Source organism: Pyrgilauda ruficollis, unplaced genomic scaffold (genome assembly GCF_017590135.1).
Source record: "Pyrgilauda ruficollis isolate IOZ18807 unplaced genomic scaffold, ASM1759013v1 scaffold34, whole genome shotgun sequence".
Taxonomy (NCBI): domain Eukaryota; kingdom Metazoa; phylum Chordata; class Aves; order Passeriformes; family Passeridae; genus Pyrgilauda; species Pyrgilauda ruficollis.
This window is the reverse complement of record NW_024524822.1, coordinates 3,290,965-3,318,879: the sequence shown is the minus strand read 5'-3', so window position 1 is coordinate 3,318,879 and position 27,915 is coordinate 3,290,965. Positions and strand designations below refer to the sequence as shown.

Below are 27,915 nucleotides of genomic sequence, written 5' to 3'. Positions count from 1 at the left end.
TGAAGCCAGCTCTTACTCGACTGTTAACTCCTGAATCTTCACATGGTGCAATGTTAATCTTCAGCCCTTTCCCAAAATAATGTGTGGAGTTGCTATGTTCTCTTAAATGTGAACCATGTGTCACCTCAGCAATGGCTGCTGCGGGGAAAAGATGATAAATCTAAAGCTTTTAAAATGTCCTGTGACATTTTGGGAGAAAAACAGGTGTTGCATAAATGTTGGACATTTATGGGCAAACTTGCAGGGGCTTTAAAAGACTGACACATCTGCCACATAGTATGTAACCCTGAAAGAAAAGGAGCAAAGCAGTCTCTTTCATGTGTCTCACTCTCTCTACAACCGTATGAAAATACATCCTCATCTGGTATTGGAATTAGCAGAGCTGGACTCGCCCCTCCCATGTCTCCTCCAGGTTTTTGGCTTTTACACCCAATGTGTATTTTAAAACTGTGCCTTTTTAAGTAGGTGGCAAACTGTGCTGGAAGGATTTGGTATGCGGAGTATTTTTATTCAGCTCCTTTTTCTCTCACCTTTCATTGTTTTTCCCTTTGGAATATCTCCTGTAATGCTCCACTCATAAACCTCTTCAAAGGCAGGGCTGTATTTGAACAGCCTGGCCTGAAATCTGGTCTCAGTCAAAGGCCTCAGATGGGAAAATAACTGGGAGAGCCAAGCCCCTCGGCCCCACGGCTGCTGCCGCAGGTGTCGGCAGCCGCTTTGCAGGAGCGAGGTTCTCCTGCTGCCTCCTTGACTCTGACCCCGCAGCCCCCCTGGCTGGGTTATTATTCCCCCTTTTACCCTATAAATGTAATAAACTGGGACTTAGCATCTCGCTTTTAGTGTGGAAGATCCAAGAAGAAGGTGGTTTTCCTCACTTCTCCCAGGCGTCTCATTCAGCTCCTGGGATGTTGTTGGTGTTTTGGGAGAGAGGAGGAGACTTTGGATGCTGAATGCATGCCAGGGATGTGGTGGGCTCCATGGCTCAGCCCTCCACCTATGTGATCTCAAGGATAGGGGATTCTAAACAGCCAGCTAGGGCAAGTCTAATTCCCCAGTCACAATGATCCATCTTGCAGGGAAGTCTGTGAAAGCAGATTTATCTCCAAAAAGCTACAAAACCTTCCCCTTCATGGAGAAAATCCATCAGATGTGTGACCAGCTGCCCGTCTCTGACCATTTGCCCTTTGCATGAAGCAGTTTTAGCACAGAAAACGGCAACCCACTGGGCTACAAAGTGCTTCCCCTCCTTGGGAGGTCACTTGGTTTCTGGGTGGCAGGGAAGCAGCAGATATTTTGAGCATGAGTTGCCTGGCTGGTAAGTGTTCACAACTCTGTGCAGAACCCACTTGGTCTCAACTCTCTGCCCAGCAATAAATTCTGCTCCCAAACCTTAATCCTGTCCCTCCCCACCCCCCCCACCCCCCTCAATTCAGCTCTCACATCTCCCTTGTTTCAGCTGTGCCCTCAGCTCCTGTCTTGATGGGGCTGGTTTGGGTTGGTCCCCTCCCAGGCACCTCGCTTTCGTTCTTCTGACACTGTTTGGGATTTTTCATCGCCTGCTCTCCAGCCTGCAGGCAGTGAGATAAAGTTTCCCAGGCAGGCTGTTTTGGGAGGAGAAGACCTACACCATGCTGAGCTACCGGGCACTTCCAGCTCTGCCCTCCCGGCTGGTGGGAGGTCAGCGAGCAAGCTGTGCTGCTGCTGGGCTGCTCCTCCCAAGGAGCTGTAAAATCAGCCAGAGATAGGAATCTCTTCTTGGAGACAACAGATGAGCCACTGTCTGTCATCCTGCTCATCTCTTCAGAGGTCGTTTCACCAGGGAGCCCCTTTTGGGGTCTCCATGCCCTACTCCACCCGCGGGGAGCTGAGGAGCTGCCCTGCCTAGGCTTCCCTGCTTGTGGCTTCCAGGACTTTTTTTCAAAAGGAATACCACAACAGAGGGGAATGTTTGTCCAAAAAGAGCACAGCTAGGGAAACGACATCTTCCCCTGCCTTTTCCCCAGAGGAGAAATTAACTCCTTCCACTTGCCCATCTCCCTTCCCCAGTGTTCCCATATGGACCAGAGACAGCCCACAATGCTGAACGAAGGAAAAGAACTCTCCAGCCAAATCTGGAGAGAGGACCTCTTTCCTCAGCTGGGTAACATGGATGGTATCATTTGTTCAGCCCAAGCTCCCTCAGGTTTTGTTATTTATTAATATGCATCAGATACTTAATGCACCTGGATTTTTCATTCTGTTCTATACACAAATCTGGAAGATAAGGTAAAATATTCACCTGGCAGAGGCTAAAATTTGCTTTATTTTTGGGGAGGAATATAGTTCCAAATCCCTGATGGTTAGAAACCTATAAAATGTTGTACTGCTCCAAGCCACAAGCTCTATCACCCCAGTCACTATCTCTAACAGTGCTCAGAAATTTGTGTTAAAGAAGCAGAAAAAGGGGAGATGTGTGTGGAGGGACTCTTCCCCAAGCCCAAACAGCCGAGGGTTCAAATATTCCTCAGCCAGAAACTGCATTCAGATCACAGTGTCTAATAGCCACTGAAGGAGCAAAGCTCCACAAATAGGCCTGTTCTTTTTTTGACTTCAAATATATTTTTGTTCTTAATAATGCTCTGTGGCAACGCATCCTATTACTCAAACACACACTGTGCCAATAAGGATGTTCTTTCGTCTGTTTGGATCCTGCTTCAAGGAAATTACCACTTCACCCCCTCATTGCTGAGTGATCGAAACCAGTGTATTTTACTTTCCTAGGCATCATCCCTACTTTAAGTAATGATTTTATAGATCTGTAGCACTAGCTTGTCTCTTTTTGCAAGGCTCTGGTCTATGTGGTCTCTGTGCAAAAAAATATTTGACATCTCCACCCAGCCATGCTGCCCTGCCCCACATTATTCTCTGTCCCACTCTGGGATGGGACAGTTAGCAGAAAGCCAGGCACATGTGGGTACATATGGATCAAAGAACAGATCCACAAAGATGCTTTCTTTTTACTCTCTCCTATTTTCCCAATGACTTCTAACTTTCAGTTTCCTTTTGGAGCCTTGAGGATGGATGATAAATGAACCAGCAAGAACTCAGTACTTATGGTGAGCTGATGCCTGGGCTGAAGATCCTTCTGAGACCTTGGACCTTCCTTTTTTGAGCAAAAATAATTTTTCCAGGCATAAAGCAGCACTCAACAAGGAATTTCCATGGGAAAAGGAAAGGGCATCCCTACCTTTTTGGTCTTGACTGTTGAGGCGCAGCAGTCCCCACCATCATAGTTGCAGAAGGCTCTGTTGTTGATGGAGTCACAGTAGTTGTCCCCCATGAAAGGCTGAAAAAGGAAAAAGCAGGAAAAGGCTGAGACTGTGGACATGGATAAAATGAGCTCCTTCCTTACGGGGACAGGGTGAGAGAGTCATGGCTGGAGAGGAGAAGGTTGTGTGGAGACCTCACAGCATCTTCCAGTGTCTGCAGGGGCAACAGGGGGACTGTTCATCAGGAGCTGTGGTGACAGGACAAGGAGAAATGGCTTCACAGTGAAAGAATGGAAATTTAGGTTAGATGTCCACAAGAAATCCTTCCATGAGGGCAGTGAGACCCTGGCACAGAGCAGCTGTGGCTGCCCCTGGATCCCTGGCAGTGCCCAAGACCAGGTTGGACGGGGCTTGGAGCAACCTGGGACAGTGGAAGGTGTGCCTGCCCATGGCAGGGGTTTAGAAGTAGATGACCTTAAGGCCCCTTCCAACCCAAACCATTTTATGATTCTATAATTCTGAAACCTGTAACAATATTTCAGAAGAAAACCACAAAAATTTGAAGGAGCCATACAGTTTGTAACATACCAGCTGCCCTGAAAAGCAAGAGATAATTATTCCCCTTTCCCTTCAAAACAGACAGGAAAAAAAGGACAGTAGATGGAAGGGAAATGAGCCCTTGTTGCCTCTTCACATCCCACATAAGAGGATGCTTCAGGAATATTAATTTGACTAGGCCCACAGACAGCATCCAGGCATCTAAAATTGTGGCACCTTTGATAATTTTAAGCTAACCTTCCTAAACTGTGTGGGATAAGAAGAAGGTTATGCATTGCAGCAAAATGGGCTTGCTTTTAATAGCTGAGCTTTTCACCAGAGTTCTCCTGACTCTGCAACACGTGTCAGCAACGAGGGCACAAAACAAATCACCAGGAGGAATGGAAGAGGTCTGAGCTCAGCACAGGGACCATGTTCTCCTGTTCTCTGAACAGCAGTGACTGTGTGGGACCCTGGCCATGGCACGTGATCTTCCCCCACTCCACAGCTCAGAGATGGGATAATGGCAATTATTCAGAGGGACGTTGTCGAGAGCTGTTAAGTGAAATTCATAAATCACCTTGAAAAAGAAAATGTGGTCATTAGGCTGGGCAATGTGATCACTAGTCCATGTGCTGCACAGGGCCTGAATAATAACCACCATTCTAAAGGAAAGGCCTGAAGTCTTTCATTGCACATTGGAGCCCTTTTGTTCTGCAAGTACAGAAGTCTTCCTTGGAAGTCTAAGCTGTACCTAACAGTAAAAAAGGTCCATACCAGGTGTGAGAATCCCAGGCAGCAATGAAATCTCAGAAAAATGGATGATCAGCAGAGAGCACAGTCATATCTCTGTAGCTCTCCACTCAGAGGCTCATAAGGCCATTCCCATTTTATCTGCTCATTGAAAAATGCCCTTATTTTGCACTGAGAAAAACACACCAGGGACTCTCCTGCAAGAAGACATCATTGCAGAGCAGGCAGGATGTCTTGGGGAGGTTTCCTGGGAGGATTTTGCATCAGTTGCAGACCCAGAGTGATGGATACCTGAAGAAGCAGCCATGACAGCTTGCCGTGCTCTCTCCAGAGCTCACCATGGCCACCCTCATCAGAATTGAAATGAACTCAGTGGAGCGGGGCAAATGCACACTTTTACTGCTGATGTGCTGCAAATTTAAATATTTCTATCAGGTAGAGGAAATCCAGGCAATGATGGCAATATCAGACCACAGCAGGTCTACCTACCAGGAGGGGACAGACTCGCTTAGCGTCACTTGTTTAATTACGTGCAGATACTGCAAATGTTGACAAGGAAATCAGAGTTACAGTGTGAGGCTCCTGTCCTTCTAAACTGTCTTAACTCCACCAATTTCCACAGATATTGATTTATTTATACAGGCAAAGGCTTTGACTTGAAAGCCCCCTTCCAATTTAATTAATATTCCAAGAGTTAAAAGGGAATGATTTATAAATACATGAAGAGATATTTTGAGGCCAAGCTGGTCATATTTAAAACTGTGAACTTTGCTCAACCTCACAGGAAATTCTGCAGGCTTCTCCATGTTTCTCTTGTGTTGCCTGGCTGTGCCTGCTTGATGGGAAATCTTGACTTTAAATTTCCACCCCTATGCCTGTACCCTACACCTATGAATGCTGGAAAATCCATAAAGAAACTCGTGGAAGAATTTGCTCTGGCACAGAGTAGACAAGCCAGTCCTTTGGAGGAGAAGAAGAATGGGACAAAAAGCATCTATTCTGATTTGGGACCAAAATCCTTGCTTGGAGACCCTGGAAGCCTAGCTGTGGAGGATGAGGTCTCTGTTGCTCTTCATGCACGTCGTAGTGCTCTGATATTTTTGGAGGACGATACATGTAGTCCAGAGGGACTCGTTTGCTACTGAAACGCCCAAGTTAGGTGCAGACAAGTACGCGGCTGACTCATAAGCCTCTGTTCCTGCCACTAGGGAGCGACAAAAAATCACATTGCAGCAGCTGCAGGGGTTCCCACTGTGATCACCAAGAGCCAAATAATGCCCCACTTACAGCCTCCTGTTCGGGGAAGCCTCCCTAATGCTAAGGATGTTCATACATTAGGCGTTGTATCAGCTTAATGGCCCAGCATTATTGACCTACTGGCTTATTAGTATCTGTTTCCACAGTCATGGGGAAAAAAAAAAAAAAAAAAGGCCATGGTGAAGATAGCATTTCTTCTGAAATCTTAATGCCAGCCTCTGGCCCATCCATGGATCCTGGAAGCATCATGCTCTGAAAATGATGCTAGAGGCCATTATCAATTGTCTGGGCAAAGCCTTCCCAGATGATGGATTAGGATGCAGTGACACTGCTGAATGAATGTTGAAAAAGAAGAAAGTTCCTGTTGATGCAGAGGGCTCTGGCAATTAGCAGTGATGGAAAGGAAGAAAATGCTGAGAAGCAGCATGTCAGTAATAATGGCTTCTGGTAAATTATTACATCATTGCAAAGTTTGTCTCAGTAACAACTATCCTTAAACAGCAGGAGGATGGATACCCAGTGGTGCATCAGCACCTGAATGGCATTTTTTAATGGTGGCTGGATGTGATTTCAGCTCTCTTTGGAGAATGGGGGCACCCAGCCAGCCTGCATGAATGCGATGCGTGAGACAGCTTATGACATTCAGAGCACTGACAGCAGAATGCTTTTCATTTAGGGAACAGCTAGACAGAAACTATTACATTGTTGGAGAGTTATTACCCTCTTGGGCCCAACATTTGTATGCGAAGGAAACCTGTCTTTCACTTCAAGACAAATCACATCCCACAGCAGTGTGGTCTGGAGCTTTGTGTCATATTCAGGAATTCAGTCCCATGTTCTGACACTTTGGGCAAATAACTTCAGAGTGCTTGGGTCACTGGGTGCTGAGAGCCTGGTCAGCGTGGCAGACAGTCAGGACACGTGGAGGGAAGACACAGCTCTGCCACTGCCCATTGCCATCTGTGCCTCTGCCTGTGAGCCAGCTCATTTCCAAAATGGGCATGGAGCTTCCCAACCTTCCAGAGGTGCCACAAGGATTGACTTCTTGCTGTGGGTGAGATACTCAGGGGCTGGCATGATGTAAACCACATGAGTGCCATGTCACAGACTGAGGTGCTCCAGCCCTGTTTAACCACCAGAAGCATCTTCAGTCTCCTCAGACATTTCAAAAATTGCTGCTGGCAGAAACAACATCCTTCAAAATAATTAATTTTTTCTCAAGTAACTTGCAAGACTCTAAAAGTCTATCACAGCTGAAATGTAACTGCATGTTTCTGATTATTCTTTTCTGGTTTAGACAGAGGTGGCCAGTGGAGGGAGGTGTGATTTGCTCCATGTCCAGCTGTGCTGTCCACCCAGTGGTATCATCTCTGGCTTTCCTAAACTTTCTCTGCCCATACCAATGCCCAAAGCTTAGCTGGCCTTAGAAAGAATTGTCCCTCAAATAAGTCAAGATCAAGGAAAAACAAGAGAAAGCTTTTGCAACTTCCCAGAAACTCCCAGATTCTGGGAAATTTTTTTGGTCAACCAATGTTTTTGAGCTGTTTGATCATTTAACTCCTGTGAGAGTCACCAACCATCATCTCTGGGAAAACCACCAATTTCCCCACTGAGTGTCAGAACCAGTGCAGGCAATCAGTCTGTGTGATAGGGTAGTCAGGGCAAAATCCTGCTTGCCCCACTTGGAAACCAGAATTTACAGCCCACGTGCCTGCAGTGATTGTTTCTGTAAGATTTAGGAGAGTCACCATGGACCACCTGAGCTAAAGCCAAACTCACCTCACAGCCTTTAACACAATGAATCAGGGAAGGGTGAGGGTACCACTTGAGTCCTGCTGTGCAGACAACACTCTGGAGGGAAGAAAAAAAAAAAAAAGCAACAGGTTAAGACAAAGAAATCAGTGTACAGAAAGTCAGTGTGCTGGCTCCTATGGCTCTCCAGTACTTAACCAATGAAGTTCAGTTCCTAACACCTCTTGTGTTCTCAGGACCTGGCTGTCCTCCAGGTATTTACAAGAAGTGTTGGACTTGACACTTGCAATAACAGAGCATTTGAGATTAAAATAATATTTGAGGTTCTCCTAAAATGTCATGCCCAATATTTCACTCATGGTGGGGGAACGTGGCAGGGAAAGGCAAAGGCACAGGTCCACTTTTGCTCTTGGGTAGGGGGAAGGCATTCTAGGAATTAATTTAGGGATTTCTTTGGTGCTGCCAAGAATTGCTTTATTTCATTGCCCATCATACCTTTGATTCTTGCAGATGGAAGCAGCTAAAGGTGGATTTTCAGATACTTTTTAGCACCATCTTAAATAAAAGCACCTCCCACCATACACCTTCAGAATAACCCCCAGACAGGACAGCATCCTTGGCTACATTTTATGAGCTGTATAATAATTTATTTTCCAACTTTGTCTACAGAAAAAATTGTACACTTGGTTTTGGGCAAAAATGATGACCAGCCTCCTAGACAATGACAGAGACAGGGACACCTAGATTTAAAGAGTGGATGAAAACTTTGGCTGGTCAGTGGAGGTGGTGGTTCCACACCATGGGAGTCCTTGAGATAGGACTCCCATCCATCCAGCAGGACATCAGGCACAATGTTCCTTTGGGGCTGTTGCCCATGGATGAAACACTACAGTGTCCAGTGGAGCAAGATGAACACACAGGCACTCACCTAAAGTGTGGGGTTGGGGCTGGATGGAGGCCTGGGGAAGGAAGGGATTAACATTTGGGAAGACCCAACGCACAAGCCATCCCTTCCCCTGTTCAGCTGAGGTCTAATTTATTCCATCTGCAGGGGAACCTCAGCTTGTTTTTACAGTTTGTGTCATTTGAGGCTTACCTGGCTTGTGCTAGAAAAAAGGACTTTTATACTATCTGACTCGGGCTGTTTATCTTTCCGATGCTCTTGGATTTTCCACTATTAGTCAAGCCCAGCTTGCCCCACCTGCCTCGCAACAGGGCCTGTCTGTGTGAGCAGAGAGGTGGCTGGGGAAGGGAGGATGTTGTTTATCCCCTGGGAGGGAGGGAGGGAGGCTGCAAGGTGCGGGGGCCCCACGGTGTCACACATTCCCCCGGCGCGCTCTTGACAGACAGCTGGAGATTTCCAGGCTGTTGCCTGCCACAAATGGTGAGGGCTTTTCTCTCCCCCCACCCCCTTCTGTTTATTGCACTTCAGAGGGGAAAGAAAGGAAACTTTTCTAGGTTTGAAAATAAACAAGGCCAATCAGCAGAGTGGGAGCGGGGAGAGTAAAGGAAGCAGTTCAAGAACATTTGAACCCAAGAATTAAAACAAAGTGGAAAAAACTCAGGGGTCTGTCTCCTGTATCCAAGGCCAGCAGACAATAAGTGGAAGAAGTGCACTTCCAAAGAGCACCTCACATTCCCCTGGTAAGAAGCATCAATATTTACAAAACCTCACACTCTGTGTGAGTGTGTGAGCATGCAGAGTGAACAAAAGAAACCAAATAGCCTTGAACCAGGCTCTTCAGAAAGGAGCTTTCCACAAGAGAGCAATCCCTTGCAGAGGATGCACTGACTGTTTTCCTGACCCTTCAAGTATCAAAACACCAGCACCTCCCTTAAAGGAATGGATGGGAGGTGAAGTCTCTGCTGAGACAGTTGTCTCTGAGTGCTCACTCAAGGTCATCCTCAATCCCAAACACAGCCTTGGGCTGAGCATCCTCCAGGGAATGGGAATGAGCCCATGCTCTCCACAGCACAGGAAAGCCAGGAGCCAGGTGAATCACTGGGTCACTTGGACATTCCCATTCCTCTGGAGTGGCACTTGCCAACAGCTTCATACCAGTTACTTTGTCCTCCCCTTGGATCATCCTTTGCTAGCAGAGACCACTAGAGCTGAATTCAATCCTGCTAACATTCCTGGAGCTGGAAGCAGAGGGAAGGACCCTAAGCCATAGTCCTGACTCCTGTTCCAGTTTTCCAAGCCCTCAGTTCCTACCTCCCAGCCTGTTTGTACCCTCAGGCTGCTGCTGTGGTGTGTGCAGTGCACTGGGAGAGAGGATGTGAGTAGAGGGAGACACTGGGCTAGAAAACCAAGAAATTGGGAATGATTTGGATGGCTGGGCATTGTTTCTGCCTCCTGCAGTTCAAACAGGCATACAGGTGTCACAGGGTGCTGCTTGGGGCACCTGAAATAAACAAATGTATAGAAAGCAAGCAAGGATGGGTGAAGGTGGTACATGAGGATGATCTGATGGAGTTGGTGTGCACAGACAGGTAGACTCAATGCCAGCAAAGGATGGCATGGTGTATGGAAGCACCACATCCACCACATGCCAGGTGGTTCCTGGGAAATAAAACCCATCTGGCCACTGCCCCTGGGAGCCCTGTCCCTTCCCCATGCTGCCCTGTGCTCCAGGCCCCCATGGTGACATCTGCTGCCCTGCTGGCCCCAGCTCCCCTCGTGCACCAGCTCCTGCAGCACAGCTGTGCAGCCAGGTGGGTTCACTCGGGTCCTGTCCCCACCCAGGAACGCCACCCTGCCACATCTGTGGTGGGTGGCTGGGATTCCATCTGCTGTGAAGGGAGAGGGAGCCGGGCTGTGCTCCCACAATAGGTGACAAAGAGCCAAGGAAGCAAATCAAGCTGTCATTTCTCCTTGTGAAGGAAGACCCAGTGCCTCCGGTGCCGGCGCTTCCCTCCCGTGGTGGGACTAACACAATGATGTCAACTCTTTGCAGGCTGCAGAGGGGATCAGGTTTCCCCCAGAGAGGCCAGTGGAGAGCTTTCCTCCACCTTAGATGGGTCAAGTGTCCCCCCTGGGCTGGAGCCCAGGGACTGGCATCTCCTGCTCTCAGCTAACTCGCTCCTCAGGCACTAAAGGAACAGGACAATTAACCATGGGCTTTAGGAGTGAGGGGATCAGCCACTGCTGCCAGGAAGGGGGACTTGGGGGCTGCCTCCTCCTGTAGCTACAGATGGAATGGGATCTCCTGCCTTCCCAGGAGTGGAGCTGCTGCACCACAGTAGGTCACATCACTGTTCCATGACTCAGTTTCCCTGCTGCAAAATGAGCCCAAAACTCTCCAAAACCAAAAAAACAAAACAAAACAAAACAAAATCAAAACAAAAACAAACAAACAACCCCACAAACAAACAAAACCCCAAAACAAACAAACAAATAGACAAAAACTGAGAGAGGAAGGAAGGAGGAAAAGGAGAAAAGTGCAAAGCTTTAGTGATTATGGGAGTATTTAAGGAGCATTCCCACTAACGAGTTCTGGACATTTTTAATCCCAGGGCCTGCAGTCTGCATGGGAAGAGGGGCCATGGTCACGCTCAGCCCAGCAGAGCTGGGACATGCAGACCCTTTGAAGGCTCTCCCAGGCATGCACATGCCTGCACACTATTTAGCCTGTCCCTACTCAGCACTAAGGCAAGAACCCAAGTTCAGACAACCTAAGAAATGAGGTGTCTGCTCTGTTTCTCTGCAGTCAATGGGAAAGAGCTGTCAAGCTGTCTCTTGGAGATATTTCCCTTTTTTCTCCCCACTGCCTGCACAGTCAGTCTTGGCAGCTCTATCCATCGGTGTCTTCAGCAGCTCTGTGTGCCACACACAGTGAAGGGAAAATTGTGGGGACAGCACTGGCTGCTCTGAACACATCCCACAGCAGAAGAGAGGCACAGAACGTTTCAGGTGATTTTTTTTTTTTTTCTCGCTGAAAATACTGGTTTGGAAGACACTGCCAGGTTATACTGATTTCAGCAAACTGTTTCAGACCCAATAAAGCAATTCAACCTAAACCAATTCTGAAAAATACAGAAATATTTAGACATTTTGTGAAATGAAATATCTGTTGTTGTTTATTGTTTGAGAGGACATTTAATTTCTAAGACTTTGCTGTGTTTTTGTTTTTTTTCTTTCATTTTTCACTAAACAAAAAGTTTACAAAATCTCCTTGGAAATGAAATGCTACGTTATGTTCAAACCAACATGTTTTTTCTTCCAATTTTTTGGTTCACCAAAAATCACAATAACAAAATAGTCCCTTTGATTAGGAATTTTTTTTTTCAATTTAAGAGAACTTTGAGTGAACCGAAAAATCAAGTGATTTGCACAGCTCTGCTCTAAACAACCCTCAGAGAAGGGATAGCTCCTTCTTTCCATTTTGCTTCCATAACAGATGTTGCTTGAGCTGCTACAGACAAATTATTTATTTTTCCTTGTCAGCTCTCCCTGTGTTTTCTCTGTCCCCATCCTCTCAAAGGTAAGCACCACAGATCAGTCCTGCCTTTATCTTCTTCCCATCCTGCCCTCATTTGTACTTGTGCCTGAAATTAAAGCAACAAGAAGTGTATCCTTTGCGTCATCCAAGGGCTCTGAGATGCACAAAGACTCGCCGTGTAAATGCAACCAGCTGCTCCCTGTGCTCATATGGCACAACAGCAAAGCTGTCACTGGCCATAAACAGAGACATGGGTTATTAATGATATATAACACATTGCCATGGGGACCTTCCCCCAAGGCATCCCAGTCCCATCTCTCCAGGATGTCCCCACTCCCACGAGGCAGCGTTTTTCCTGGTGGCTCCCCAAGAGGTGCCTCTCCCTGTGGGTGACATCCCATTATCTGCAGGGTTGGATAAGATGGATGTTTTACAGCTACCAATTTTTTTTAATTAAGGATTTTTTTAATCCCTTCTGGCATGTCTTCCCTCCCAACACAAGTTCTCCAATCAAAATCTCACCCTCTAGTTTACAAAGCATTTGTAGGGTAGAACTTGTATCTGCTCAGGGCCTAAACTCTTGCAAGATCTTCACCATCAGGGGGAAAAAAAGGGCTTATTTACCGCTGTGCTCTTGGAAACCATGATTTCTCCTCCATCCCTCACTCCCCTTGTCTCCCCCTTTACTACTCTATGTTTTCCCTGCTGCCTAATGAGCCCTCCAGAGACCTGCAGGTATAAAACTCGTTACAGCTCCCTCCACGTACCCGCATCAATAAGTGAAGGAGTGCAGAGAGAACAGGAGGGAAGCTGTCACTTTATTTCCCCATGAATTACAAACCACTTTAAAGTCTGGCACTCAGGAAAGGGCCAGTGAGAAATTGCCCCTCATACAGAGATAGGGGCTTTCTTTATGTTTCATGCCAGAAACTTGGCAAAGCCTTGGCTTAAGGCAGTCACAGAACCTCAGCATCTGGAGAAAATGGGAAGCTGGGAAGGACATTATGAGCTTGTCATATTCTCTGGACTTGGGTTTCCCACTCTTTTCCCAGATTTATTCTCTTGCTCTGCATGAAACAGTGAAGTTCAAAGTGGTGGAGAATTCTGGAGCCACTTGCTACCCACAGCCAAGGCCAGATTTCAAAAATCCCAAACCCTAGGTGTACATTTAGGCATGTAGAGAAGCAAATAGACTGTCAAAGCTGCTCAAGACATGCTGGGGCTGTGTTGGCTGCTTGTTCTCCTTCTTAATGGAGTTCAGGTGTGTAAAACAGACTCCTGCAAAGCCAGGACCAAGTATGTAAAAGCCAGACGTGTTTGCTCAAGCACCATCAGTAACTTGCACCCTGGTGACACCTGATGTGCCATCGTCTTCCACCATGTGCTCAAGTGTGTCCAGTTAGACTTCCACACCTGCAGAAATGTCATAAAGCCACAAACACCTGGTTTGTTTGTAGGAACATGAGGGTTTCCAGGAAGAGTTAGGTGAGTGTGCCTCTCACTGACACCCAAGTGTGGGCATGACACCCAGCAGCTGTTTGCTGCCAGTGGGGCTGAGTGTGTGTGCAAGGCACTGCACATGGTGTGCACATCCCCACCAGGGCACGCTGCCACTGGTGCGTGCTGGAGGACGCTCAGGACGGGGAGCTGTGAGCAACTAATGCTGGCTCTGCGTTTGCAGCAGGCAGGAGGGAGAAGTGGTGACCTCTGGAAGGGGCTGTGCTGAGCAGGCAGCTCTCGCATGCGGGCGGAGGGGCGGGGGGAGCACTCAGCCAGCTCCGCGGGGTCGGGAAATGAAAAACCCCCTGTATCAGCTTCTTTTGTCATCCAGAAGTGGCACAGAAAAATCCAGCCCTGCCACCCAAAGAATGCAAAATACAGAACAGGAGGAAGAAAATAAAGCCTGGCCAGTGCCCTTTCTCTAGCTGTCCATCACATCTTCCTGTGGCATGGATTCCATTTCCAGATCAAACCCCACTGATGTGAGGCCTCTACCTTGAACTGACTTTCACTTGGTAAACACAGAGAGAAAGCCACTTGGAGAGAAAGCCACTATATTACTGGAACAGACACAAGAAAAATCAGGAATTCTTTCCTAAAGGTGCAAATTCCCCATTTTGCACAGGTAACACTGATCACTCTCTGCTCATAAACATGCAACAAAGGATGTGGTTCATGCAGTCGCCAGGCACTGACCTTCACTCTCTGAGGGTTCATCCAGTGCTGGATGTCTTGCACGGTCTCGTTCACGCGCAGGAGGATGGGCTCGTGACTGTGATCCAGACAGGAGGTGGTACACTCCGTGCCTGCTCAAAACACAAAGGGGATAAAGCTAAAGGATAAAGCAGGCAGCTTCTGACCCTTCCAGCATCCTTCCAGCTGAAGGACAGTATTACGGCTCATTTTTCCTAAATTGCAATTAGCAGTCAACCATAACTATCACATATCTCCTAGCCACACGTGAAGTGCTGAGTACAACCCTGTACTGAGCAGGAGAGCGTGGGGGTGGCAGATATTCCAGGGCCTTTTTGAACAAGCTGCAAATCTAAGTGTTTCTCTGGCTATTAACTCCAGGAAGGGGGTCAGGTTTTGCGCTTTCAGATCATCAAGACAATGTGAAGGTTTTTCCATTTCAACTGCTCTTTCAAGCAGTGGGGAGAGGCTGTTGAACTCATCTCACCTGTGACATGGCAGAAACCTATTGTTTGATCTGTCAGATTTACAAACATCCAATAATAATCTTCCAAAGGGTGACCAAACCTAATGATATCGGAGACCAGCTATCACCCAAGTCCCACAGTCAATAAGAAGTACGCAGAAAGGTAATGATGGCTTTGTTCACACATAAACCTGCTTTTTCTCTGATTAACTGTCATGCCCAGTGGGAATCCTGTCCTTTCTTTATTAAAACATGCTGTGATACTCTGCAGCAATATCCCAGAGCCCTGTGGTGACACAACCATAAGCTCTTGTGTGTTGGACCATTACCATTTCCCCCCTGGAAAATCACTCTTGAATGGCACAGCTGCTGCAAACATGTCATTAGGATTTCTGCACTCCAATCAGCGCTGGGGGAGGAATTAATCTCTGCACTGGTTTGGAGAGCTGAACCTCTGGCTCAACACACGCCTCAGCCTGGAAGGGCAGATTAGGTGTCTGAGGAATTACTGAAGGTGTGTGGGATTCATAGTGACCATGACTGGCTGCTATTATTTTTCCCACCTGCTTCTGCCTTCTCACATTCTCCACTTGGAGGAGTCAGTGGGAGCAGCCAGACCTAGGCTGGAAAGATGGGGAGTGCTTGAGGTTTGTTTTGCTTTCCCAGGACACCTGGAAGTGGCTCTAAGGACCTACTAGATGAGGCCTATTGACACTACCCCCAGAGTGAATGACTGGCTCCTCTTCATGAGCGTGGTGGACACTTTTTCAAAAGGACATTGATCAGGCTTTCAAAAATGCAAAGAAGAGAGGAAAACCCCAACATCTGATCCCAAAAGTTGGGGATGGGTGAGACTACAAAGTGTGTGGTATGTCTCCATCTGCTGAGAATGAGAGCCAGTGGCCACTGTGCCTTCTCTGAGCTCTAAATCCCTCTTCAGAGAGAGCCACACTCTTGTGGGGGGTCTGCCCCATGCATCCCTCACCTCCATGATGCTGTGTGGTCCCATCCTGAGGTCAGGCCCACCACTCCCTGGGATTGGCACCTGCTGACAGTCACTGTGACAGGAGCCAGAGCTGGCAGGCACCCAGCACTCAGATGCTCCCCTCCAAACCAGCAACTGGGGTTTCTCTCCTTGCAAAAACCTGTCTGGCCCTGGAGGTAACCTCGTCTCAAGGGTAAAACGCCTCTCCACATTAAGAGTCGCCGCAGCCTCCCCGCTGCTCGCTCTGCCGTGCTCCACCACGCTCGTGGAGAGGAGCGGGTCGGAATTGTTTTGATATATGATCTGTAATTGGCATCATTACAGAGCGGTGATCTCATCCAGGTCGTGTTCTCCTCCCCGGGGAGGGAACACAAGGAGGCTCGTAGTCCTCTGCATGGCTGCGATATAATGAGGGAGCCGCGCAAGGAGGAAATTTCTCCAAGTTCAAAGGGACAGGCGGAGGCAGGAGGGGGATGGCAGGGGCTGGGAGGGGGGCTGCAGGAAGGGGCCTCGCAAACCTGTGTGGGCTGTAGGCAGTGCAGCTCCTGTTGCAGCCCTTACAGCAGGGAGACCCCTGAAATGGGGGCTGAAAGTACAATATAGAGTGTACAGCACAGAGTGTCTGTCCCTCCCTGTGTCTGGTGACACAAAGCCAAGCTGAGCATAGGGGTCATCACACCATGCACAGGGAACAGGTACCCCAGAAAGAAGGAGGAAAACAGACCCTTGAAAACAGCTCCTAAACAACTGTCATACCAAAGGGAATGCTCAGCTGGCCTCATACTGTTTCTGGGGAGACCTGAATTATCCTAGTGCTGCATTCTCCTGTCAACTCCCTGCCTTTCAGCTTCTGGAGCATGGGTTTGTGCATGTGGCTGAAGGAGTGGGCAATTATGGAAGCATAAGAGCAAAAGCAGGCACAATCCCTCCCTGTATTTTGCAGACTGGATGTGTCTCTGGCACAGCCTGGCATGCTGCTGCCCCTGAAAACCAGCTGGCCAAGAAGGCACACCATGAAACTGGAAGCCCAGCAAGGAGCCTGCAGTCAGAGCAGGTTACATGACGCCTGGCCTCTCAGAGCTTCATGTTTCCTAAGAGTATTTCCCTGAAAAGCCTCCTGTAGCAGGTTCTCACTCGCACAAACAAGTTACTTGAAGGACTCCTTCCTTCCTCCCTGACATTCCCATCCTATTCCTGGTCTCCTGCTGCCTGCTCACCCACCTATGCCGTAGCCGCCGGCGCACTGCAGCTTCAGGTGGCTGTTGAGCTGGGTGGGCAGAGCACACTGTCCCTGCATCTCCCTGCACAGGTGGAAGGACCCGCTCCAGGTGCCATCCTTCCGGCAGTGGATCACATTGCTCCCACGGCCCTGGGAATGAGGGAAGGAGATAATGAGGATTAACAAAAAAATAGCAAGGAGAGACTGAGAGGTGAGAGGTGAGCAGAGCTGAGCTAGGAGCAAAGTTCTGTTGGAGTTGGAAAAGCCCCTAGTTGGGACTGCCAGTCCTAGGAGGGACAAGAAGGAGTTTTCTTCCAAACAATAAAGAAAAGGAAACCCACAGTGCTCACACACACAGAGAGAGAGAGAAAAATACACGCATCTCTTCTGTGCAATTCAAGGTCTTTACAAGCCCCTTGCAAGTCTACACCTTAGAACAGCCCCACTCCTGTTGCAATAAAGGTGCCTTCACCCCTTTGCCTTCCTCCTTGTTGTTGAATGAAGACAGACTTTTTCCTCTTTGCATTTTCTAACCAGTTACATCATCTCCTTGAAAAAGAAAGAATCCCCAATGGCCATCTGAAGGAGGAAGGAAGAGTGGGACATGAGCTTAGCAGGGCAGAACGTGCTCTTTAGAGCTTGGCTGCCTTGAGTGACAGCGGGCGAAGGGGCTGAGGCAGACTCACACAGAGGCAGGTGGGAAGGATGAAAAATCCTCTGGTGTGGGAATGGGCAAGGAATAGAGTATGACATTTCTCTTATAGAAGAGATTCTTCGTATGATACTGAAGAATGAATACCAAAGTCCGAGGGGAAATATCATGCCCTTTAAAGACAACAAAGGAGTGCACAGGCAATCTTTTGTCAGATCTATCCGCACAGCATTGGGGATTTCTGTGCAAACAAGCTGTTCTGTGGGATCTGTGAGCCCAACTGCCATGGGGCAATGTGGGACATTCAACAGGAGTTTGTCTGGTGTGGTTGGGCTCCAAAACTCCTGTGGGGAACTTACTGGGTGGGAGAATCATGCAGAATCTCTGCTTCTCCTCTCCCAGTTTTAATGCCAGACACGTTGCCTGCAATCTACCCACCCTGCTCTTGGACACTGTGCTGGATATCTTTGGGGGTTCTTTAATGTACTGTCCATGCTGGGATCCCTGTGGGACTGCTGAACATTTTGGAGGAGCTCTGCCCCACAACTCACACCCATTGTTGCACAGGGACCTGCACAAGCCCCTGATACTGGCATGGAAAAGGGCTCAGCCTTCAGTGATAGTCTCATCCTTAATATCCTAATGCTTCCTTTTTTTTGTTCAGGTTTGTTAATGAACATAGTGTTTAGTGAGATGCAAAGTGGTATTAGCAGCAGACTATGGTGTGGGACCTGCTTCCCCTTCTCTAGACATCTGGCCATTGCCAGAAGTAATAAGGAAATAATATGAAAGGAATAATGGAGCAGATGGACTCAGGGTGAGATCCTGCTTGGTGATTCTCACCTAAGGGCCAGTTTGGCAGAGATTGATTAATTTAGATCTGACTGTTGATATGATTTGTGTACAATATGCAGAAATGGAAGACCCTTGCTCTGGTGCCAGGGGAGGCACCTGCTTAAATGACCATTACATTCCTGGTGATTAAGAGATGCTGTATGTGCAGCCAAGTAATGGTCTTCCAGCATGGTGACAAAGTCAGGAATAAATTGCTAAATTATAATTGAGCACAATTTGCCATTTTAGCAAGTGTGGTGCACTTCCCTTGCAATTTCCATGCCAGGGTTCAAATGTGACTCTCAAAGATGAGCCATGAAACCTGATTTATGTTCCTGGAGCTGGCTGTGCTTGAGGGTACTCCTGTATAGTTTCAGCAACATACTCCGAGATCCCAGGATATCCATTGCTATAGTAACATACTGTCCATCATTCCCTGACCTGCAAAATCTCTTGTGAAAACCCCTGCTGGGTTTCTTGCTTGGATGCAACGTGTATTATCACCTTATATAGCTGAGAGAGACTTAGTGGGGTTTAATCCTTAAATAATTAACACCTCTCAAGTGGTTCTGGCTTGTGCCAGGAGACCTTGCTCTTCTTCTGTAGCCTATTTTCTGAGATATCTGAAAATACTTTTCACTGTAAATACCTTTCTCAAGATTTTATCTGCTCCTTTGCCCAAGGTGCTTTCGCAGCTGAGCAGTCACTCCTCTCCCTCCCAGTGAATAGACAGAGTTGTATCTCTCCCTTTCCTGAGCTTTCTTCATTACTGCTGTAACCCTGACTCCACTGCTTGCTCCTCTTCATGTTCACCTCATTTAAAAGCAAACACAAGCCCGTTCCACCAGCTGTCATTGCCCTGGAGGTCCCAGTTTCCCCGCCCTGGCAGTGCTGGAACACAGCACAGGACATGCTGCCCCTCTGAGCAAGTGGTGGATGCACAAAGCCACAGCTGCTGTGTCCCAGAGCTCCCACCCCCTCTGCACCCATGCCTGCAACTTCTCATTTCACACTGCTCATAACCGCACTCCAAGTCTTAAACAAGGAAAACTTTCTCAGGTGCCCTGATGTGAAACGCTGGGGCTCTGTTGTCACCGTGCAGAAGGCAGGCCAGAGGACAGGGAACAGGGGCTTTTAATATGTGGAGCAGGTACCAGAGGTGTCTTTCACATAACTGCCCCTAAAGCAGGGTTTGTACCTTTTTAAAGGTCCTCAGATTCTGATCTGGTAATCTGATGATCTGAATTCTGATGATATGAAACAGCCCTTGTCAGAGCACACCCTGCTCCAAGCAGTGCCTGCAGTTGCTGCAGCTTCCACATCCCCACTTTCTCTTCCCAAGCAGGGGGAGTAGCAGCAGCACTTCTGGGAGAAGTTACTTATCTCACAAACTATAATTACCTCTGGTGAGGAAAACTAGGCATTTCAAATAAGATAGTAGAGGCCAGACCTTCTCATATCAATGAACACAGCTCCCAGGAAGCCAAAGGCAACATGCTGATTTGTGCCAGATGGGGATCTGACCTCTGATGCCAAATGACACCTTCACAGCCAGAAAAACTTGGAAGTTTAGAGTGAATTCACCTGAATATTTGTAATCCCTATGGTGCTAAATTATCACACAACACACAGGCATAAAATGGTAAGAACTGGAGAGAAAAGAGAAGTAAAACAGAATGAATACATGGGATATGTGTAGATAACACACATTCTACTTACTTTGATTTGTTGCTCCTGATTTTCCAACCAGAACATAAAGCCACTGTGGCAGATTTTTCTGCCACTTACTGTCCAGAAACAGTAAGTCAGTTGCTTCTAATTCTCTACAGGTAATAGTTAATACTGTTTCTACTGTCATAAAAATAATACTTCCAGGCTCTCCCTCAACTTTAAATATGGTTTTCCCTTCTGCATTTCCCTGGTTTTGGAAGAGCTCAATGTCCCTCAGCCTCTCCAAGATCAGTGTCCTTAGGGAAGATAAGAAAAATCCAGACTTGTGTGGGCCGAGGTGATTTGGGTCAGGGGGACTCACCGACTGGCTGTCATCATCCTCGCACTTGATTCGGCACTCGCTGTTGAACTGGAAGCCGTTGGAGCACTGGTAGAGCCCGTGGAACTTGGAAGGTGGAGGGTCACAGGTGACAGGCACGCAGGCGCCTGGCAGCCACGTGCCGTCTTGTGTGCACTGGATCTTAAAGGCTCGCCTTTTTGTGCAGAAAAAAGCAATATTTAGTGAGTGGCTGAGTCAGCTGGGAGCCTCTAAAGCCTCTGAGCTCGCTAGCAGGTTGCAGGAGATGGGTGTGCTCGAGCTTTTAACGCTTGGGGAACAAGTTGTGAATCTGCGTCATGAGGTCTCTGAGCAAAAATAACAATTATTTGCAAAACCAACATTGAGCTGCCCAGCCTAAACTCCTCTTTTGGCCTTGGACACATCTCCCAAGAACTCAGCTTCCCAGGCTTGTGGGCTGTGGTTGGTTTGAAGTGGGTTTGTGCAGAGTCAGAAGTATACGACAGCACTAACCCTTTTCTGCAGGGTTTCAAAGGGGACTCCCCAGGCTGCATATCAAAGGGGTATTTCTAAGGTAAAGTCTGTTTCTTGAGCACTGGTCAGGATTTTTAAAAAAGTCTAAGTGAGCTGGGTGCCTAAACTGACACTGCACAGCTATCTGCATGAAGGAATTGCTCCATGCTATTCCCTACGGCACACAGAGTCTGTGACAAACAACCCCTTCCCAAAATCACTGTAACTCATGGCTTTCTGAACCAGGCTGATGGCATAGCTTTAGTCTTTCACGTACTTTCTTGATTTTCTGGAGGATCCAGGGACGTGGTAACCTGGTTTGCATTTGTACTTGCAGAATGAGCCCACTTTGTGCTTGTCTTCTCGGCAGCGCGAGGTCTGGAGATCCGCGTTGGGGACGATGGAGGGTGCTCGACACATCAGCTCACACAGGGCCTCAGGAAAGGACCACAGCCCATCCTCCATGCAGGTCAAGTTGCTGTTGTTTCCTGAGAAGATCAGTGAGCAAAGTTAACAACGTACAGCAGGAATATTTTCTTTTGAAATGTTGTTACACCTGTAAGATATCAAAAGCCCCCTCAGTGATTTGACAAATTCAACTGCATTGAACATTCATATGTCCTGTGCGTTCTCTCGCTCTAGATGATGTCATTAAATCATTAAGGACTCTGCTTTCAGGTGACAGGCAGGCAGTGCTTATTTCAGGAAATGCTATAGCATAGGGGAAACCACACGGGCTTTGTCATCTTTTGTATTTCTCTTCCTTATTTTGTTCCTCTCTGAAAGGAAGCTTGTTTCATACACCAACCCCCTCCTCTCCAAAGCCATGGCTTTAACAGAGGGTTTGGTGCCATCACATTCTTCATTCAGCTTCTGTGTTATATCTTTTCCCTGAATCTGTCCCTATTATTTCAATTTGGAACCTTTTGGAGCAGCATCTGTTAGTATTAGAGTCACTACTCCAACACAATGAGGAGCCATTCTCAGCTGGGGACTCTCAGTCCTTGGGGACTACTGTGATAAATATGATTCATAATACTCATTAGAGACTCATTTTCCTCAGGAAGCTTTCTTGGCCAACACCTCAAAGGTAAAAGGTACAATAGATCTATTTGCCTCTGCTATGACCTACTTGACTTCAGAAGGTTAAGCTAAAAGTAGCCCAGTCTCAGTGTATTTTACATTCTTTGTTATTTTATACCATATGTTGAAAAGAAATAAGCTTTTCCTAAGAAACAAAGCACAGCTATGAGCCACTAACCCTTCAAAAATCCCTAATATTCCATTGAAATCCCTGAGCATTGCTGCAGGAACTCTTCTCAACCCACAAGGCATATTTTCAACAGTGAGCCAACTTCGGAGTTATCCGAAATAATACTGACAAACTGCTAACCCCGGAGCAATGCCATCTCTCTCTGAGGGGAGGAAGAGAGCCAGGGCATGAGGCTGGAATTCAAAGAAGAAGAAAACAAAAGGCTCTGGAGGGCTCAAGAAGGTATGTAGAGGAGCCCTCCTGCCTGCCCTCAAAGATAAGAGAAGCCACATTAAATCAGCCTCGGATTTCTCTCTCCCCTCCCCAACTGCAGATGATTGCAGAGGTATTTTGTGCAGAAGGGAGCTCTTTTCTGGAGCACCAGCCTGTTCCTCTGCTCTGACTCATGCAGCAGCTCCCAGCCCAGCCGTGGTGATATCATACTTGCCACTGCAAAGCGATAAGCTGTGACATTACCAACAGTGGCTGTCATGACGTCAGTGATTGAATTAGCCATGAGTCATTCCAACGCTGTTCTCCAGAAGCTTAGTGGCAACATTTATTAGTCATCAGTGATGGCTGTACACCAAACAGAGCCTTTACCTCACAGCTCAGTGTTTCTGGACAAAAGTGAAGTGATGTTACACGCCAGAGCTGCAGCCCCTGATCTGGGGTTGGTTGTCATCTCTCCATCTACCCTTGCCTGAGTCATCAGCTCTTGTTGGTCATGATGACTGTAACTATTTTCACCGCCTGCTCAAAAATATTTAAAGCACTTAAAATGAAAAAAACCCTTTTGTTGAAGATAGTCCTGTGAGTGCATAAACAGAAAAAGGGAGGTTTTTTGCTAAAAAAGTAGTCTTAATTTTCTTTTAACTATCTTTTGAGTAGTCATAACTTTGACTGTGTGTTGTCTGTTTTTGGTTATCTCCCATCAGAACTAAAAAGAATTAAGCAATTTGCTTATATATGAAGAAATCATCATAGCCTTTCCCTGACATAAAAAATACTTCCCATGCCTTCCTTTTTGGGGTTTGCAATGAGTCCCAGCAAAGAAGGAGATACCATCGGTCCAAAAAAAGCTTATATTGTGTTTGTACCTGAGTTGACAACAGCAGTCACGTTTATTTACAAGATGGACAAGATCCTTCAAATTAACAATTTTCTTGTTTCCTGAGGACCAGATCAAAAATGGAAATGTGCCAGTGAGCAGAAGAGTTGATGGTGCTGAGAAGAGGATGGGGATGTTAGCAGAAAAGTAGCAGGGAAGAAGATAGAGGAGGAAAGGACAGAGGGCAGCTGTGTTATTTCTAGGGGAAAAATATAAAAGAAAAAAGGAAAACATGAAGAGTGACAAACAAGAAGAGAACAGGAAGGTCAGAGTAGAGCAAAATGAGTGTGGGAAAGAAGAAGGGTGATGGTGGATTAGAAAATACAGTGATGGGGGTCTGTGCCATTGGGATGTGCGGATTTTCAGTCTCGTCTTGGCTTTCCATATACATGGAGGAGGCATAGAAGGGAGACAGACAGTGGATATAGACAAAGCATGGGAAAGAAGATGAGAGAGCTCAATCTGATTTATCCCCATGACTTTTTCATGTTTTGGTTGTATGGAAGCAATATTCCCTGTCATTGCTGCCTGGCCAGCTGCGATCAAGGAAAGGTCAAAGCAAGGTAATAGAGAGATGCAAGGAACTTAACTTCTAATATAAATAAACCTTCCATTGAGTCCTATAATTCTTCCTACTTAAAATATCATGAATAACTCTAAACCAACAGCAAGAGAAACATGTATTCCTAGGAGCAGTCTGTATTAGCTGTGTCTCTCAGGTCACTGCACAGACACCCCCAATACCTTTCAGAAGAGCAGGAGGTCGGCATGTGAAGGAGCATTTCTTGCCAAAGGTGGTCCCCTCGCTGCAGTTGAAGGTGGCTGGGTAGACATGGTACTGGTCTGGGACACCACAGTCCACGGGCTCACATGTCACCTGCTTGTTCCACTTCCCATCCATGCAAGTCATGGTGACGCTGGACTCCGTCTGGAAAAAGACACACGGCTACAGCCACCACAGCCAGCAAGGGAGAGGTCAAAACCATTTCAAGCCTAATAGCCATAATTTTGGCTCACAAGGTAAGCACAGCCACATCTGGTCCCTACCATCATCATTTAGACAGCAGCTACCAAACCCACCAAGGCTCATAAGGAACAGTGTCAGAGAAAGGATTTTCTGCCACCTCTGGGGCGAGACACCAAAGCACTTCCATAGAAAGAGTGCAGCTCTACAAATAATCCAAACTCTTGTCTGGCCTCCTGAGACAAGGAGGGAACCTGCTGCTCTGCCCTGCCATTGGAAAGGAGCACAAGCCTGAGCTGTTTGGAGCTGACAGCTGTCCCCCATCCCTGTCACATTTGTGGTGACAAAGCCCCTCCAAGGGGATCCCTCTGTGCTTCCGAGTAGTCAGATTCATTTTCGGGTTTGAAGTAAAAGCCAAGCTGACATGAAGCCTTTTGGGATTCTCATCCAAGGCTCTCCTGAGAGGTGTCAGTCACCCGTGGATGGGGATCTCAGGGGAAGTGCAGATACTGACAGCTGCTGCTGTGGCTGCTCTGGCAGAGTGCCCCAAGGCAGAACCAGGGCCCTGCTGTCCTGACACCACGGACACGAATGCCTGAGGGACAGACCTTTTCCAGGAGGAATTTACCATGGCCAGACCCAAGAGTGTCCTGCCCAAAACTAGCACCTGGAACTTGAGAGGTTGTACACAGAGTCAGTGTCTGTGCTCTGACTTCCCCAAAGCCACTCCACCATCACAGCTACACAGAAACTAAACTTCTATGGATCTGAGGAATAACCAAAATTGCACAGCACACTGGAATCCTGGAGTGCTAGGGGCAAAGAAGGAAAATGGGGGGAAGTAAAGAAGCCACCCATCTAAAGTTAAGATGAATTTACTGAGTGACTGAAGGACAAACAGATGTTGGCAGAGAGAACTGAGTAAACAACATATCCACTTTCTAATTAAAAGTGGAAAAATATTAAAAGCTAGTAGTGAAGAATCTAACTCTTCCCTTCACACCAGAATAAAGAGAGGGACAGAGGTTAAGAAATGTGAGAAACCCAAACATGAGAGGGGGAAGATGCTGGCGAGGAATCTGACCAAGCCATACAGCAGCACTCCTCTGCCTCCAGGGAATATTTTATTCAGGGCTGGTGTGCTCACAGGAGATTTGCACCGCCGGCCATTGATCTGGGTTTATAAAAGGAAAGGGAATTTTTCTAGCACACATCAAAGGGACCTGGATTCCCTTTTTGCAAAAACACCCTAATGGTTTCAACAGAAGTTCAGACCTGTCTCCCTTTGATATATGGTTGCATTCAGAATGGAAAAAGCAGTCCCTGAGCTGAGAAACTGGACACTTCCCAAGTGGGCACAAAACCCCTTTGCTAGACCATGGAGTTTATTTAAACAGGGAGCACTGCTGATGGAAAAAAAAGTCTTTTCTACAAACTCAGAGGAGCACATTCTGGGATACTGAGAGCCATCAGGTGAAGGGATACTGTGTTCACATTCCCAATAATTTCACTCTCCAGCAGCTGTTAATTCTCTCTTTGTTGTTTATGAGAATATCTGTACCACTAAAAAGTGTATATAAAGTGTAGGCAGTTGATGTCCTGGCAGTTGATGTCCTGAAGATTCCAGGGTGTTGCAGTGTGATGGCTGCAGGAGAAGGGATAACACAGCATACTCCCTGTCTTGCAAACCATCAGCACTCCAGGATGGGCTGCTCCAGCATCCAGCAAAGCTATCCATCCATTTCCCTTTAACAGATGCTATTATCAAATAACACAGTAGCAACGTAGCTGCTGTAACTTAAAACATAAAGCCAAGCTATTGATGTCAATAAACTCGAGCTAATGATGTCAGGGGCTATCCAAATGTTATGGAAATTACACAGGTCTTGCATAGTTTCATGCTGGATACTGGATCCAAGATGAACAGAGGGAAGCTGCATCAATGACAAGAGATTCAGCTCCAGAAATTAAGTTATTGTTGTTGCTGTGATCTAGTTTAGGAATAAATGCGTGTTCCTACTAGCTGCTACTGGCTGCTGAAACACAGTGTGGTGCATGAGGAAGTTTCTCTAATGACAGGGTTACACATCAGATGTACCTCTGCAGAACGCCAAAGAAACAGAAACCAGAATATAACACAAAAATTTAAACAGAAGCAATATCTGTGCATGACAGTCACACTTTACAAAAGGATTGGTTTGCCCAAGCTACCACTTGTGAGAGTATTTCAGCTGCAACCTGTGGCCTTTGTTAGCAGAAAGCAGCAGGACACCAGAGCCTGCTGGAAGTGCTGCAGGCCTGGGATCCTCTCTCTTTGGGAGGGATTCCTCTCCACAGCCATACTCCCACTGTCCTTTGTCTGTGCCCCTGTTCTAGACCTTGATATCAAAATGTTAATAATTAGTGTCTGCACATTTTCATCTTTGGGTTTTTCTCTGTGGTACTTTCCCCACAAAGCCCCTAACCTATTCTGTAAGAGTTCTCTCTGACCCCTGTGGGTTTTCCTCTTCCTGGGAAGGCCATTCCCCAGCAGAGAAGCTGTGCCCATGGAAGACCCTGGCTACTCAGCTTTTCCCAGTAATTTGTTCCATGTTTGGTATGATGGAAGCTGAGTTTTTCAAGGTCAGACATAATAATGGTGCATTTTAGAGCATGTCTATCATGTCATCACTTGAAGCACATGTAATTCTGCAGCAGGACACAGCACAGAGAATTCCCTGCAATGGAGACAAAGTTCAGTGGCTCTGATTGGAAGCACAGAGGAAAAACCTACCACAGAAATCATTGCTGATGGCACCCACCAGCTTTTGACTTTCCCCTCTTTCAGTGTCACAACTGAGGGTGGGATCTGCAGTGTCCAGGGGCAGCACCCCTGGCTGCTGAGCAGGATCCTGTCCTTCCCCAGCTCCATGCCACACCCTGGAGGTATTTCTGATAGACTCAGCCCTTGGATCTGGTGCTGGGTCTTAGTGGCAGCCTCTGCCTCTGCCTTTGCAGCTCTCCCACCCGGAGCCGAGCAGGCACGTGCCTGTTTCGCCTGTCTGATCTGACAAGGTCACCCAGCTCACAGCAGCCCACACGAAGCACTTGGCTTTCTCATCTGGTTTATTAGCTGTCACTTTGGGCACTTTGTGCTGCTTTGACTGGCATCACAGCAACTGCTTCCCTTCATGTCCTGCCTTCCAAAAGAGGCTTAAGCAAGGAGGGAGGGTGGGCAAGGAGGAAAGAGGGGGAGAGAAAAGGGGCCTCCAAAGATGCAGTGAAGAGGATGCAAACTTAAACAAATCTGGTGCCAGAAAGATTTGTTTCTTGGGACTTTTAACAGCCTGGGAGAATTCATGTCTCCTTCCTGCTGCCCAAGATCCCAGCCAGCCCCTTCTTCAAGCGATGCTTCACGTGTGAAGTTTCCTCTCCTTAAAAATGAACAGCTGTGCCCTCCCCTCTAAGTATTCTTCCACTTCTGCCCACTACTGTGCCTCTAATTGAACCCACATGAGCCATGCTTTCTTTTCCTGGCATGATTGATGATGCCTTTGCACAACATTAGGGAGCTGCTGGGTTTTAAATAACACCTCTTGACCAGAGCAGCAGTGGTGGTAGCTCCAAGGAGAGATGACAACAAGTCACTGAATGAGCGGGGCTTTCAGTGAAGGACAAGGGGGAGGAAAGCAGTGAAAGACAAAGGGGGGAAAGAGGAAGAAGACAAGAAAGAGCAATGGAGTTGTCCGG

The 27,915-nt window shown here is 47.3% G+C and overlaps 1 protein-coding gene across 1 annotated transcript in view; it reads right to left on the bottom strand.

Annotated features, from left to right (window-relative positions):
- Positions 1 to 27,915, bottom strand: part of PAPPA (pappalysin 1) — a 174,957-nt gene that overhangs the window by 7,945 nt on the left and 139,097 nt on the right. Inside the window, exons 15-21 of the mRNA XM_041474999.1 lie at positions 23,967 to 24,150; positions 21,137 to 21,347; positions 20,371 to 20,542; positions 16,855 to 17,002; positions 14,186 to 14,295; positions 7,575 to 7,646; positions 3,227 to 3,325 (exon numbers count right to left, since the gene is read on the bottom strand). Of these exons, the coding sequence (XP_041330933.1) occupies positions 3,227 to 3,325; positions 7,575 to 7,646; positions 14,186 to 14,295; positions 16,855 to 17,002; positions 20,371 to 20,542; positions 21,137 to 21,347; positions 23,967 to 24,150 (996 nt within the window). The remainder of the gene's footprint in view (positions 1 to 3,226; positions 3,326 to 7,574; positions 7,647 to 14,185; positions 14,296 to 16,854; positions 17,003 to 20,370; positions 20,543 to 21,136; positions 21,348 to 23,966; positions 24,151 to 27,915) is intronic.